A 13534-nucleotide genomic window follows, 5' to 3' on the forward strand; every position below is an offset into this window, starting at 1 on the left:
TTTTTTTTTTTTGATAAGGGTCTCCCTACATAGTTCGGACTCATAATGATCCTCCTGTCTCAGCCTCCCCAGCACTGGGGTTACAGGTGTGTGTTGTTGGGGACAGTATGGTGCACCTGGGGTTCCAAGGCAGGCCCCACATGCAGTACTGGGGATCAAACTTGGGACCCTGTGCTTGCCAGGCAGGCGCTTAGACCACTGAGCTATCTCCCCATTCCTGCCAGTTTCATTTCTTTCTTAATGTAGACTTCTCAGTTCCTTCAAGGCAGCAGGACTTTAAGTACAATTTTAAAAGTCCTATTCCTAGAGTATCTCATATGGATTGAAAGATATACAGGATGTGTCATGGTATAAAAAACAGGCAAACAGGATTAGGCTTCTGGGAAGGCTGTTTTTTTCCTGGGTTTAAAAAAGAAAAAAAGGAGACTCAGCTGCCCTTAGTCTTTGCCCTTCCCTAATCTCTGCCAGCACTCTTGCAAGCCTAAGGACAGGGGCTACAGTGATATGAGCATATGCTTGCAATTCGGTTGCGACCAGAATAGTGGGAAGGATTCTGCAGCCAGAATCATGGAAAGCAGTTTGTGAGCTGAAGTATCAATGTATAGCTAAAGAAGATGAACTAGGAAGGAAAGGGCCTTGATCCTGCAACAAAATTAACTTCTGGGTTAGGCTAAGGCAAAATTTATATAGTAGCCTTAAAATTAGAAGAAACAAGTATCTGGGCAAAATAAATCATCGGATTTGGTGAATAAAGACCAAACACACATGAAAAGATAATGCTAGAGTCTTTTCTGTTCCAAATAAACTAGGGACATACTTCAGTGCAAATGCCCTGGGTTGAATCCCAAGTACCAAAAAATAAAAAAGTCTGGTAAGCAAAAGAAAAAAGATGACAAACTATTTTTATGAGCATAATAATTTATAGGAGGGGCCGGGGAGATGGCTCAGTAGAATAAGCGTTTCCCTGGCAAGCGCAAGGGGCTAAATTCAATCCCCAGTTCCACAAAAACAAAAACAAAAAAAATTTATAGGGCCAAATATCCCTTTTCTGCATACAATCCTGCAATTTATCATTCAGTATTTCTAAAACATATAAGAAATTATTTGTAATTAAGTTTGCACATTAGAAAGTCATCTTTAGGATTTGAATGTTTTAGATAAGTCTTGCATTTAAAAAAAGGCAAATATATTCCTCAAAAGCTTAGGTCAATTTTGAATCTGTATATACAAAACAGGATAGATACACAGCTACTTTCATTTAATTCAATGAGAAGAAAGATTTGAACTAATAGTGTTTGGACAGGATATCAGTCTCAATCTTGTACTATGAATAACCACTACGAAGACAACAATATGCAATGTATTAATGATTGAAACTGTCCTACTAATCGGTTTTGAAACTATCTCATTGCTCTTTGTTTCTCAATAAAATTAATTTTTAAAAATTAAAAATAAAAAAAAAGCTTAGGTCAAAAATGGTTTCATAGAAGAATGTATTTTCCATTTCTGAAAAAGTGGTTGCAATTAACTAAATCACCTCTAAAATATCTGCCAGACATGGTGGTGCACACACCTACAAGACCAGAGCTTTGGAGGCGGAGGCAGACAGGATGATTGCTGTGAGTGTGAGCCAGCTTAGGTTACATAGCGGTCAAGGCCAAGCTGAACTATATAGTGAGACCCTGTCTCAAAAAACAAAACAAAGCAAAACCCTAAATAAATGAACAACCCCCCCCCAAAAAAAAAAAAAAATCATTCTAGTACAATGGTATACAACTCAAGCATATAGAAGAACTGTAAGTTCAAGAGCAACCTGAATGAAAGAGGCAATGCAGGGTCAGGGAGATAGCTCAGTTGAGTAAGTGCTTGCCTGGCAAGTGCAAGGGCATGAGTTCAATCCCCGGCTGTGCAAAAAAAAAGGGGGCGGGGGGGCTGGGGAGATAGCTCAGTAGAATGAGCGCCTGCCTGGCAAGCGCAGGGTCCTGAGTTCCATCCCTGGTACCACAGAAACAAAGAGAGAAAGAGAGAGAGAGAGAGAGAGAGAGAGAGAGAGAGAGAGAGAGAGAGAGAGAGAGAGAATGCAGTGAGGCTGCCTCAGAAAAAACAGGCAGACAGGCAGGCAACAAGGCAGGCAGCCCAAGTCAAAATGGGAAGAAGAGGAAAAGCCTGTATCATAACAGCTAGAGCTACATGTCACGTATGCAGGAAAAATAAGAACAACAAAAGCTGAGATAGGTAGGGACTGGAAGGCAAAGGCAGGAGGATCACCAGGAGTTTGAGGTCAGCCTGGGCTACATAGCGAGTTCAAGGCTTGGCTGAGCTACATGGTGTGACCCCGTCTCAAAAAAACCAGAAATCCATGGAGATACTTCTAGATCTACTTACCTTTCTTTCCTTTAAATACATCTACTAAACAAACATAACTTTTAAGGAAAACATTTATAAGTAAAATACTCAACTTGTGCAGAGTTACTGGAAATGTAGAGGAAAAACTAAATCCAAGAATAAAGTTCATTACTTGGATTTTTTTTTTTTATCATCCATTGCCTCACAGTTATTAGGATGTAAGCATTTAATACATATTGAATACATGAACACATAGACTAAGAAAAGGCAGAAAGATTTAACTACATTTTGGATGTGGGAGGAAGAGGCTAAGTTACTGAAACTATGACACGTAAGCATGACTGCTGAGATTTACTCAAATGCTGGAGTACAAGTAGATGAGCTAAAGTTACACAAGCTGGTAGGTGCATAATTACAGGTTCTGTGCCCACTTACCTCACACAGCACTCCACTGCACGAAACCAATGAAGCATCTCATCATGGAGAGTACACAACTGAAGGCAGGACAGAAAAACTTTCTCAGCATCACTGTACCAGCCTGCATCTGAAAGGAAGCCACCTGACAAACAAGAAAATCCGGTAGCTTTTATTTAGTAAATTGCTAAAAGCTAAAATGCCACATTTATAATGAACATTATCTAAACTAGAAACCCTATATTATGAATTAGCCTTATGTTTAGTGTGAAGTAGAGACTGAAGTTGGAAATTGAGCTTCAGTGGTAGAAACATAAGCAAAGCACTAGTGCAGCTGTGGGTTCTAATCCCAACATCAAAAATAAATGAAAACTTGAAAGATACTAATTGTGAAATTTTTATTAAAAATTTTTAAATTGAAGGAATTAGAATGAGGCCTTAGGGGCTGAGGAGATGGCTCAGTGGAATAAGTACTTCCCTGGCAAGAGCAAGGGTCTGAGTTCAATCCCCAGTTCTGCCCCAAAAAAAGAATGAGGCCTTAAATAAGGAGGTAAGTTATGACCCTCTAAGAACTGTCTATGGACTAAAAATAACCAGAAAAGAAAGTAACAGACTATGTTTCTTTAATCTAGAGCACTCATTTTTTTTATATTTTAAAATCCCTCAAACAGATTTACAAGATCATAAAACTGATGGTTATTGTCTACTAATTGGTAGTGTTTTTTCTCAATAGTACAATAAATATGATGTCTTAATGTCAAAGTCAACTGTCCGTGGTGCTGCATGCCTGCAAATCCTGCACTCAGCTGAGGCAAGAGGATTGCCCTGAGTTCAAGGGAAATCTGGGCTATAGTCAGTTCAAGGTGAGGCTGAACCTCAGAGAAGTTCTGTCTCAACAATATCTGAGTCAACAAAATACTGCATTTTGCTTACAGTTACGTTTTGTGGTCAATTAAAGTTACAAATAATCAAACAAATATTTTTATTAATTGAAGAGAATTGTGCTTTGTAACAATCTAGGACCCTCACAAAAAGACTAGAATAGAAAGGTGGTTTATACTAAGAATATATTGCATGAAGAACTGGTTACCAAGCTAGGCTGTCTCTTGACTTGAGATCTACTCTCTACACTGTTCTTTGATACTGATGCAACGCTTCTGTAAGCCACATTTCTCTGCAGCCTACTGTCTGTCCGTCAGGCTCTGCACTAAAGAGAGGAATCGCAAGACTCGAAGAGCAAGGAAGATGCCTTTCTGTTGCAGACAGGAACACCGCAGGGTATGCTTCTTTCCTCTAGCAGTGGCAGTTGATTCCAGTAAGCAATAGTCACTTCCAGTTGCAGTTTTATAAATCCAGTTTCACAGCACCCGGTCAGCAACATCAGAACAGCTAGCCAGTCACTAACTCTCAGACCCTGTACAACGGGGCCCCCTTTCAGAGCTCACGGGTAGTGGTACCAAACCAGCATCAGCACCTTGGAGGTGGTACCATTCAAAAAATACCCTAGTTTTCCCTTTTGTCTTTCGTTCTTTATACTCAGATAAAAATTTGTTAGATTATTTCCACAATTTGAAACAGCTAGACCTTTAAGGCATTATGCTAGATGGAACAAGCCAGTCACAAAGCCCATATATTCTTATTCTATTCATGTGAAATGTCTGGAACACACAAAATCTACAGAAACAAAACAAACTGACAGTGACCTGGGGTGGCAGGGAAACGAAGAATGACTGTTAGTAAGTATGAGTTTCTTTGGGGTGGTGATGACAATGCTCTAAAAGCTTAACTGTGGTAATATTTGAATAATTCTGTGTACTTACTAAAAATCACTGAAATGTGTAGTTTATATCGGTCACCTGTATAGTATATGAATTATACCTTAATAAGGTTGCTACATTAAAAAATTATAACTACACTTCTAGAATAAAATTCTCATGTTGTGGTAATTTTAAGATTAAAACTGATGATGTAACTAAGTTTGCTGAGATCTGTTTTTCTGAGATTTCTTTCTTTGAGACACGGTCTCACCATGGAGTAATTTGGGTTGGCCTTGTGCTCACTTTGTAGCCTGCAGGCTGGTCTCGAACTTGCAGAAATCCTCCTGGCTCAACCTCCAGAGTGCTGGGATTATAAGCACAGGCCACCATGCCTGGTTCTGGTCCGCACGCACCTGCATATCTGGGGCCAAGATGGTGCACCTAGGGATCTGGGGCCGAGACCACAGGGCATGCGAGGCCAGGAATCAAACTCAGGTCCTTGTGCTTGCCAGGTAGGTGCTCATGTCTCTGAGCTATCTCTCCGACCCCTATCTCTGAGATTTCTACCTCATTACAGTAGCCAGTCTGGTATGTGTGAAGTGACAGAAAATCCCAAGGAATGCTAGCTTGCCTATCTCTCGTCTGCCTTGAGACTAAATTTGTCCCACACAGATTTTTACATAAGCATCTACAGCTACAGGGGCCATCCTTTTTTAACGACAGGGTCTCACTATGCAGTTCAGGGTGGCCTTGAGTTTGTGCAATCCTCCTGTCTCAGCCTCCAGAGTGCTGGGATTATAGGTTCAGCCTGCCCTGAGGGTGGGGCTAGAGCAGCATGCAGTGCCGGGGATCAAACCATGGACCTTGCACTTGCCTAGGCAGGCACTTTAGTCTGCTGAGCTATCTCACCGGCCCCCATTTCCTGGTTTTTATACTAGCCTACAGTTGTAGGTCACCACTGGGACAGGATGGAGGAATGTCTCAAAGGATTACACATAACTTTTTTTTGGGGGGGGGCAGAACCAGGGATTGAACTCAGACCCTTGCGCTTGCCAGGGAAGCGTTTATTCTACTGAGCCATCTCCCTGGCCCCTCCACGTAACTCTTTTACAACTCCTGTGATTCTACAATAATTTCAAAATTAGCAAAAAAATTAAAAATCAAGTTTGCAAGAACTTTTAAAACTAAATGGTCTGAAACACACTTATGTTTACATACATAAATATATGAAGATCATGTTACATATGCAGTAAATAACACTTTTTAAATGTGTAGCCTAGAAAACTTTCATGTTTTCACTATGCTCATAGCACTCCTATGAAGAAATACAGAACGGGCCGGGGAGATGGCTCAATGGAATAAGAACTTCCCTGGCAGGTGCAAGGGCCTGAGTTCAATCTCCGGTTCCACCAAAAAAAAAAAAAAAAAGAAAGAAATTCAGAACAACCCTATTAAGAGATGAGAAAACTTAGGCCCTAAAAAGTCTTCAGTCCCGTGTCATAGCATACAGTCAGCAGGTGACAGAGGATGCCAGTAGCATGACATAGTAGAAAGATATGTACTTTTAGTCATACAGACACAAGATTTTAAACTCAGCTTACTACTACGTGATTGATCTAGTTACTCAACTTTTCTGAGCCTATTTCCTCATATGTAAAATGTTAACACCACCAGTCCACTGGAATGTCAGGAGGATTTAGGAAGATACCATTTAAATACCTACTGTAGTGCTTCGCACAGACTTAACACATCACACAGCTTGTTCTTTTGATACTTTTCTCACAACTTATCTACATAGACTTAGGGAGACTTCAAAGAAGAATCCTTTATTGTTAGTAAGTTATTTTGTTTTGCTTTGTTTTGTTTTGAGACAGGGGTCTTGCTATATAGTTTAGGCTGGCCTTATAGTTACTGTGTACCTTTATCTCATGGCAATCCTCCTACGCTTCCAGAGTGATAGGATTATAGGCATGCACCACCACATCCAGCTTATTAGCAGGTTTAATTCTGAGTCTGCAAAAGACAAAACTCTCCCATACTTTATGTTACATACCTAGAACAAAGCCAACCTGAATTGCTTTTTCCTTTACGGCTGCATCTGATTCTGCTATATAAGAGCACCGTCTACTGAACGAGTAGGCCAGGACTGAAGCAACTTTAACACCATGATCCATCAAAGCCTGAAAACAATGATGAAGCAAATGTCTGAAAGAGAAGGAAAGGATTATTTGACAGAAACATGTTACTTTTGTCCTTTTAGAACGCTGATTTCTTTGTAAAAGAGTATCACCATTATTCTCCAAGATGGAATGAAATAAGTTTTTTTGCCCTATCTGTTATGAGACTGTGGTAATTCCAAAGTTAGCCTGAAATGGTATAGTGGTACAAACCTACAATCCCAGAGTCTGGGACCTTGAGAAAGAGGACCGTAAGTTTGAGCCAAGCAAGACCATGTCCAAATAAAAAAATGATAGGAATGTAGCTCAGTGCAGAGGCCCCAAGTTCAGGGCACAGACACCTGCCTGGCAAGTGCAAGGTCCTGAGTTTGATTCCTGATGGGGGGGGGGGGCTAGACTGCTATCGTTCCTGAGGTCATCACTCAATGATCCTATAATATTCAGGAAAACTACACAGGTTATGTAACCCAATAGAAACAAAAGATAAAGCTGATAATTTTAAAATATCAGCTCTAAAAAAGCAATTATAACTCAATCATAGGGCTGGTAAGATGGCTCAGTGGTCTAAAGCACCTACTTAGAACAAACTAAAAGCACAGGGACCACGGTTCAATCCCCCAGCACGACATGCCAGCCAGCCGCGCCCCCTGGTGGGCTGAGCTGGCCACACACACACACACACACACACACAAATGAATAAAATTTAAAAAAAAATAACTCAATCATAAAAAGACAGCCCAATTAAAACAGGCAGCCAAGTAGAGTGGGGCAAGCCTGTACACTCTGCTACTCTGGAGGGCTGAGGCAGGAATATTCAAAGAAGATGTATCAACAGCCAGTAAACACAACACAATATACTTAATTATCATTAGCAATTAGGGAAATGCAAATCAAAATCATAGTAAGATATTACTTTATACCCAACAGAATGACTATAATTTTTTTTTGTACAGTGTTGACAAACTGGACAGACTGGTACATGTCTTTGAACCCAGCTACTCAGGAAGCTGAGATAGTAGGAGCCTAAGATTGAGGTCAGACTGGATAATTTAGCATGACTATCTCCAAATAAAAAGGGCTGGGGATATAGTGAGGCCCTATGTTCAATTCCCCAGAGCAAAAAAGAGGGAGAAACAACCCAAATATTCATCAATAGATGACTGAATTAATAAAACATAATATTATTCTTACAGTGGAAAATTATCTAACCACAAAAAAGAAAGTAGTATGGAAATAAACATCTTCTAAAATGTTTTGTTAAATGAAAGGGTCAACAAAAACAGCATCTGTTGTATGACTGCAAGTATGTTAAATATCTAGAATAGGCAAATCCAAGAGACATAATTTTTTTTTTTGTGGCACCAGGGATTGAACTCAGGCCCTTGTGCTTGCCAGGAAAGAGCTTATTCTACTGAGCCATCTCCCCAGCCAAGAAGTAACTATTAATGGTCACTCAGGCTCCAAGGACTATTGTTACTGGTTTTCTTTTGGGGCAAAAAAGTGTTTTGGAATTAAGACAGTGAAGGTAGTAAAGTCTTGTAAATATACTAAAACCTACTAGAGTGTTATAATTTAAGATGGCAAATTTTATGTCATACGAATTATAATTCAAAAAAATCTTTAAAAAACAGAACTGTAAATCAGAGGCACTGCTTTGGATAAAGGGGTAAAAAAGTCAAGTTATTTGCTTTTAGTCTCACAAATATCGCCAAAGATTTGGACTTGACAAAAAACTAAGAGATGAAAGTGGTAAGTATTCCACTAAACCTTTTTTTTTTTCGGAACTGGGGATTGAACTCAAGCCTTTATGCTTGCCAGGCAAGCACTTATTCTACTGAGCTAACTTCCCATCCCCTCCATTAAACCTATTAAAAAAGCCATATTCAGAACTGCAGTCATTCAAATCACAGAAAACTAACTTTTTTAAAAAAGAATATTTAGCAAGCTTTTTTATAGTCTTCCCTTGCCAAAATTGAGACTTTCTCACCTTTTTAAAAAAATAAACTTATTTAGTTAGTTAGTTTTGTGGTTTTTGAGACAGGGTCTTGCTATGCAGAACAGGCTGGCCTTGAACTCACTTTGTAGCCCAGACTGGCCTCCAATTCACAGTGACCCTCCTACCTCAGCCTGAGTGCTGGGATTACAGGTATGCATCACCACACCTGGCCATATAGATTAATTTTAATTAATCAAGAAACCAAAAGATTTTTCTAGTCTTAGTACACAGGCCACATTCAGTCATCCTTAAATTCTACATTCATTTACTCACTCATTTATCTTCTTCTTCTTTTTTTTTTTTTTTTTTTTTGGTACCGGGGATTGAACTCAGAACCTTGCATTTGCCAGGCAAGTGCTTATTCTACTAAGCCATCTCCCCGACCCTCATTTATCTTCTTATCCCTCTCTAAAAATACAGACTTCATCATGAAGGGACCTTGAAGTTCATATCCACTGCTGTAGTCTTGGCAGTTAAAACAGTACCTAGCACACACAGTACCAGGCATTCAACAAGTATTTATTTAATCTGCTGAACAAATGAAACAACTTGACCACAGTCAGAGATCAGCAGTATTGTAAGAAAGTATATTCTTAGTTTTTTTAGAAGTGTGGCTTCGGAAAAAGAAATGGCAATGGAAGCAAATTTAGGGATGAATGTAAGGCTGAACAGCAAGTACAATCAAAGGTCAGACCACCTCTCTGTAGCTCCTACCTTCATAATACTTAAGAGTGGGCAAGTGAATTCAGTCTTCCCTTCTTGAATTAAAAAAACTAATCTGCCAGAATTTTAACTGTCCAAAACAGATGAAGATGGATAAACAAATTCTACCTTTTTGTCACCAAGCTTCTTTGCTTGGACTGTATAATTACCATTATACAGTCTTTATGATATGCTCTCTGTGCATCACTTTAGCTAGTAACTCTTAAAAATGTTTTCAAATTATACTTCTAGGTAACTATAATAAATATATATATATATATGTTCACCAAAAGCTATGTGAACTTTGCACAGCAGCAGTATCGTAGCCAATGAGGTTTAGTTTATCTGAGGCTCAATTATTGCTAAGTGAAAACCAAAAGACATGTGTAAGGAAAATCACAGTAGCACTATTTATTTATTTGATTGTTTTTTGGGTCTTTTGGAGACAGGGTCTTGCTACAGTCCAGGCTGGTGCCCAACTGGCAGTCCTCCTGCCTCAGCCTCCCACAAGCCAGGACTATGAGTATGTGCCACCATACCTGTGGGCTAGCACTATTTATAATAGCTACAAATGAAACAATTCAACTGTTCAAAATTAACAGAACTGAATAATGATATGGAACAGAGCACTGTACATATGCACTATGATGAAAATGAACAAAGTGCAACAAAAGTGATTCTTATAATATTGAGTAAGCAAACAAAATCCACACACCCAAGAGTATACACCATATGAATCCATCTAAAACAAATACAGTGAACCTAGTGGGAAGGCGACGTAGTGACTAAGAAGAGCATATACTATGTAAGCCTAATTATCTAAAATAAGCAAAATGAGGGGCTGGGGAGATGGCTCAGTGGAAAATAAGCGCTTCCCTGGCAAGCGCAAGTGCCTGAGTTCAATCCCAGGTTCTGCCAAAAAAATAATAAAATAAGCAAAATGAAATACTAAAAACTAAATGCTACTTTAAATTTATGGAAAACAGGACAGCAGTTTCTCAAACACTTGAAAACAGAATTATCATATGACCCAGCTATTTGGTATATATAACCTAAAAAAAAATAAAAAAAAAAAAAAAGCAGTGATTCAGAGTTATTTGTATGTCTATGTTGACAGAAGTGTTATTTACATTAGCCAAATGGTAGAAATACCTCAAATGCCCACTGACAGATGGATAACCAAAATGTAGCACATATATGATTATTTAGCTTTGTATAGAAATGAAGGCAGGAGTGGTACGAGTTCAGTGGTAGAGACCTTGTCCAGCACGAACAAGACCTTCAGTTTTTTTGTTGTTTTTTTTTTTGGCGGAACTGGGAATTGAACTCAGGCCGTTGTGCTCACCATAGAAGCACTTATTCCACTGAGCCATCTCTCCAGCCCCAGTTGTTTTTTTTTAAACCAGGAATCAGATTCACGACCTTATGCTTGCCAGGCAGGCACTGTGCCTCTGAGCTGTCTCCCGGCTCCTTTAATTTCCAATGTGGAATAAAAAAGAAATTCTAACACGTTACCACTTTGATGAGCCTTAAAAAGATTATGTTAAATGAAATAAAACCAACACAAATAGACAACCATTACCAGCTTCCACTTAAATGGCTGCACTTAGAGTATTAAAATGCACACGGAGCAAAATGGTGCTTATAGCAGTCAGGGGAGGAGGAAGGTGGAGGTGATCACTTAATGGGCAGTTTTTCTTTGATATGATAAAAACATCTTGTAAGTGGACAGTGTTTTTATTGTTGCATAACAAGGCAAATGTATTTAATATCACTGAATTGTACATTTAAATGTGGTTAAATGTTGTATATATTTTGCCACGGTTTTTTTTTTTTTAAAAAAACTTACCTTTTATCCAAAGCTCTCAATACTTTAGCAAAGACTTCCAATTCACAAAATTCACTACCCAATTGACATAATCGTCCCTGCTGGTAAAGCTGAAATAAAAAAAGAAAAATTATTCTTAAATTTATAACTCTCCTTCCATCTTTAAAACAGGTTTTCTCCTTTCTTAAAAGGAGTTAAACTTCTATTGAAACAGCACACCTATAGTAATAAAGGATCGAAGGCTTTCTATGCCACATTTATTTATTGAGTCTCATCTTTTAGAATTGTTATTTAGAAGAGTATTTTAGTACTGTGAATGTACTAAACATTTATCTCAAATAATACATGCACATGGTTAAAATGAGACAAATCTTACTGCTCTTTTCTATTCTGCCTCACCTTCAATAATACTTCTGACTTTACATGTGCCACAAATAAGTCTTAGGTTTACATATGCCACATATATAATATAGTACCTTAGAAAAAATTCTGACATGTTAATTCACTTAGGATCTAGGCATTTAACACTTAGCCCAGCTGATGAAAACATGGGTTTCAAAAAGTGATCCAAGACTAGAGTTCATTTTCCAAATGAGTCAGTCAGTTTTATGCATAAAAAATATACTACAAATTCGCTACACTCCTGGCCATAAATCTTTAGTCATGATAGAGCCTGAATCAAATAGGTGCGTATATTAATGCAACTCCATAAAGGCTGCTGCAAAAAAACCCCTGAAGATTGCTGGGGAAGAGAAGGGTCAGAGATTACCACACGCTCAGAAAGGGGAGGCAGACATGTTATCTTCATGCAGTGGTTGCATATTAACATTGAAGCCTTCAAATGGAAGGATTTGTCGTTCTTAGAAATGTTTGTTTTTCAGCTACAGAAAAATCAGAGCTTCTGGGAATGTTCACAGTAAAATTCATTTCTATTAATCACTGTCATATTCACCAAGCCACTGTCATAATCATTGTCATATTAAAACAGGCTCAGGGAAAATAAAGTTGAAAATTTATAACCAAATTCCTGTTTGTGAACTAAACAATGTGGTAAAATTTTGATTGGAAGCACAATCATACAATTATTAAGATAAATATATAAACATGCTCCAAAAACACTTTTGATAAAAATTTAGCTTCATACCAAAATAAATGACTCATCATTACCAAACTTAAGGCTCTTTTATAAGGTAGAAGAAATGAAAACACATTACATAACAATTTTACCTGTACTCAATAGTTGAATAAAAACAAGAAAATTCAATTTTTTGTGTTCTACAATATAAAGTACCTCTTTAATAACTTAAAACTGCATATCATACTAAATGAGATTTGAAAGTATTCAGGAAAGTCATTGACTTTCAGTTTGAAAAGATGCCCTGTAACAAAATCAGCATTTTCTTGCTGAGATATTTACTATTTCTAGGTAAAAAATGGATTTATATTTAAGCTATGGGAAGAGGGGTGGGCTTCAGAGCCTGAGCTCTTCCCTAGCGTAGAGCCCTGGGTTAGCTCCCCAGTGAGGGCTGAGGGCTGGGGGAGCTATGACAAGAGCGGGTGGTGATTCATTGCTTTCATCCTTACCTTGCCAAATTTATTCCAAATTTATAATTTTTGTGAACTAAAGGGACTACCAGATACTAACTCAAAAAGAGCATTTAATCCTTATAGAGAGATCTTATATGAGCCAGGTATTTTACTTTGTATTTTTCAAAAATCAGCCTATCTTCTTACAGGTAAGAAAACTGAAGCATACAGAGGTAAATAACCTGTTTAAACTCATGCCATTAGGAAATGGCATTGCCAAGTGTGATACCAGTAATCACACCACTCAGAAGCTGGGGCAGGAGGACTGCTCCAAGTTCAAGGCCAACCTGGGCTACAAAGTGTTTATAGCCACCCTATGTAGCAAAATCTTGTCTCCAAAAAAAAAGGTAAAACAGGAATCCAATCCCAGCAGTTTGTTCCTTCACCTTAATTCTTACACTGTACCACATGAGATATACGAACAAATATAAAATGGACAATTTAAAACCTTTTCATAAAAAATAATGGCTAAAGATTAATCTCTTTTTAATTATGCATCTTAAAGCTTTGAGAAAAGGAAATTGATTGAGGTGCCAGGTTCTACAATGATCCTCATACTTAATTTTTCAGACATGATTTTGGTTCTTCATTACAATGTTTATATTCTTTATCTAAAGAATAATGAAACTTTTAATGGGCTATAGATTACTTTTAGGTGTTAGTAACTCAAAAGAAAATAAGTAAAAATCAAATTATCATCACATATAAAACCAGGGAAGGCTGGGGA

At 38.1% G+C, this 13534-nt stretch overlaps 1 protein-coding gene across 1 annotated transcript in view; it reads right to left on the bottom strand.

Annotated features, from left to right (window-relative positions):
- Appbp2 (amyloid beta precursor protein binding protein 2) overlaps window positions 1–13534 on the bottom strand; it is a 90374-nt gene that overhangs the window by 58495 nt on the left and 18345 nt on the right. The window contains exons 2-4 of the mRNA XM_004643017.2: window positions 11242–11330; window positions 6571–6722; window positions 2782–2905 (exon numbers count right to left, since the gene is read on the bottom strand). Coding sequence (XP_004643074.1) covers window positions 2782–2905; window positions 6571–6722; window positions 11242–11330 — 365 coding nt within the window. The remainder of the gene's footprint in view (window positions 1–2781; window positions 2906–6570; window positions 6723–11241; window positions 11331–13534) is intronic.

This window comes from Octodon degus, unplaced genomic scaffold, assembly GCF_000260255.1.
Source record: "Octodon degus isolate 3935 unplaced genomic scaffold, OctDeg1.0 scaffold00164, whole genome shotgun sequence".
In the NCBI taxonomy this organism is placed as follows: Eukaryota; Metazoa; Chordata; class Mammalia; order Rodentia; family Octodontidae; genus Octodon; species Octodon degus.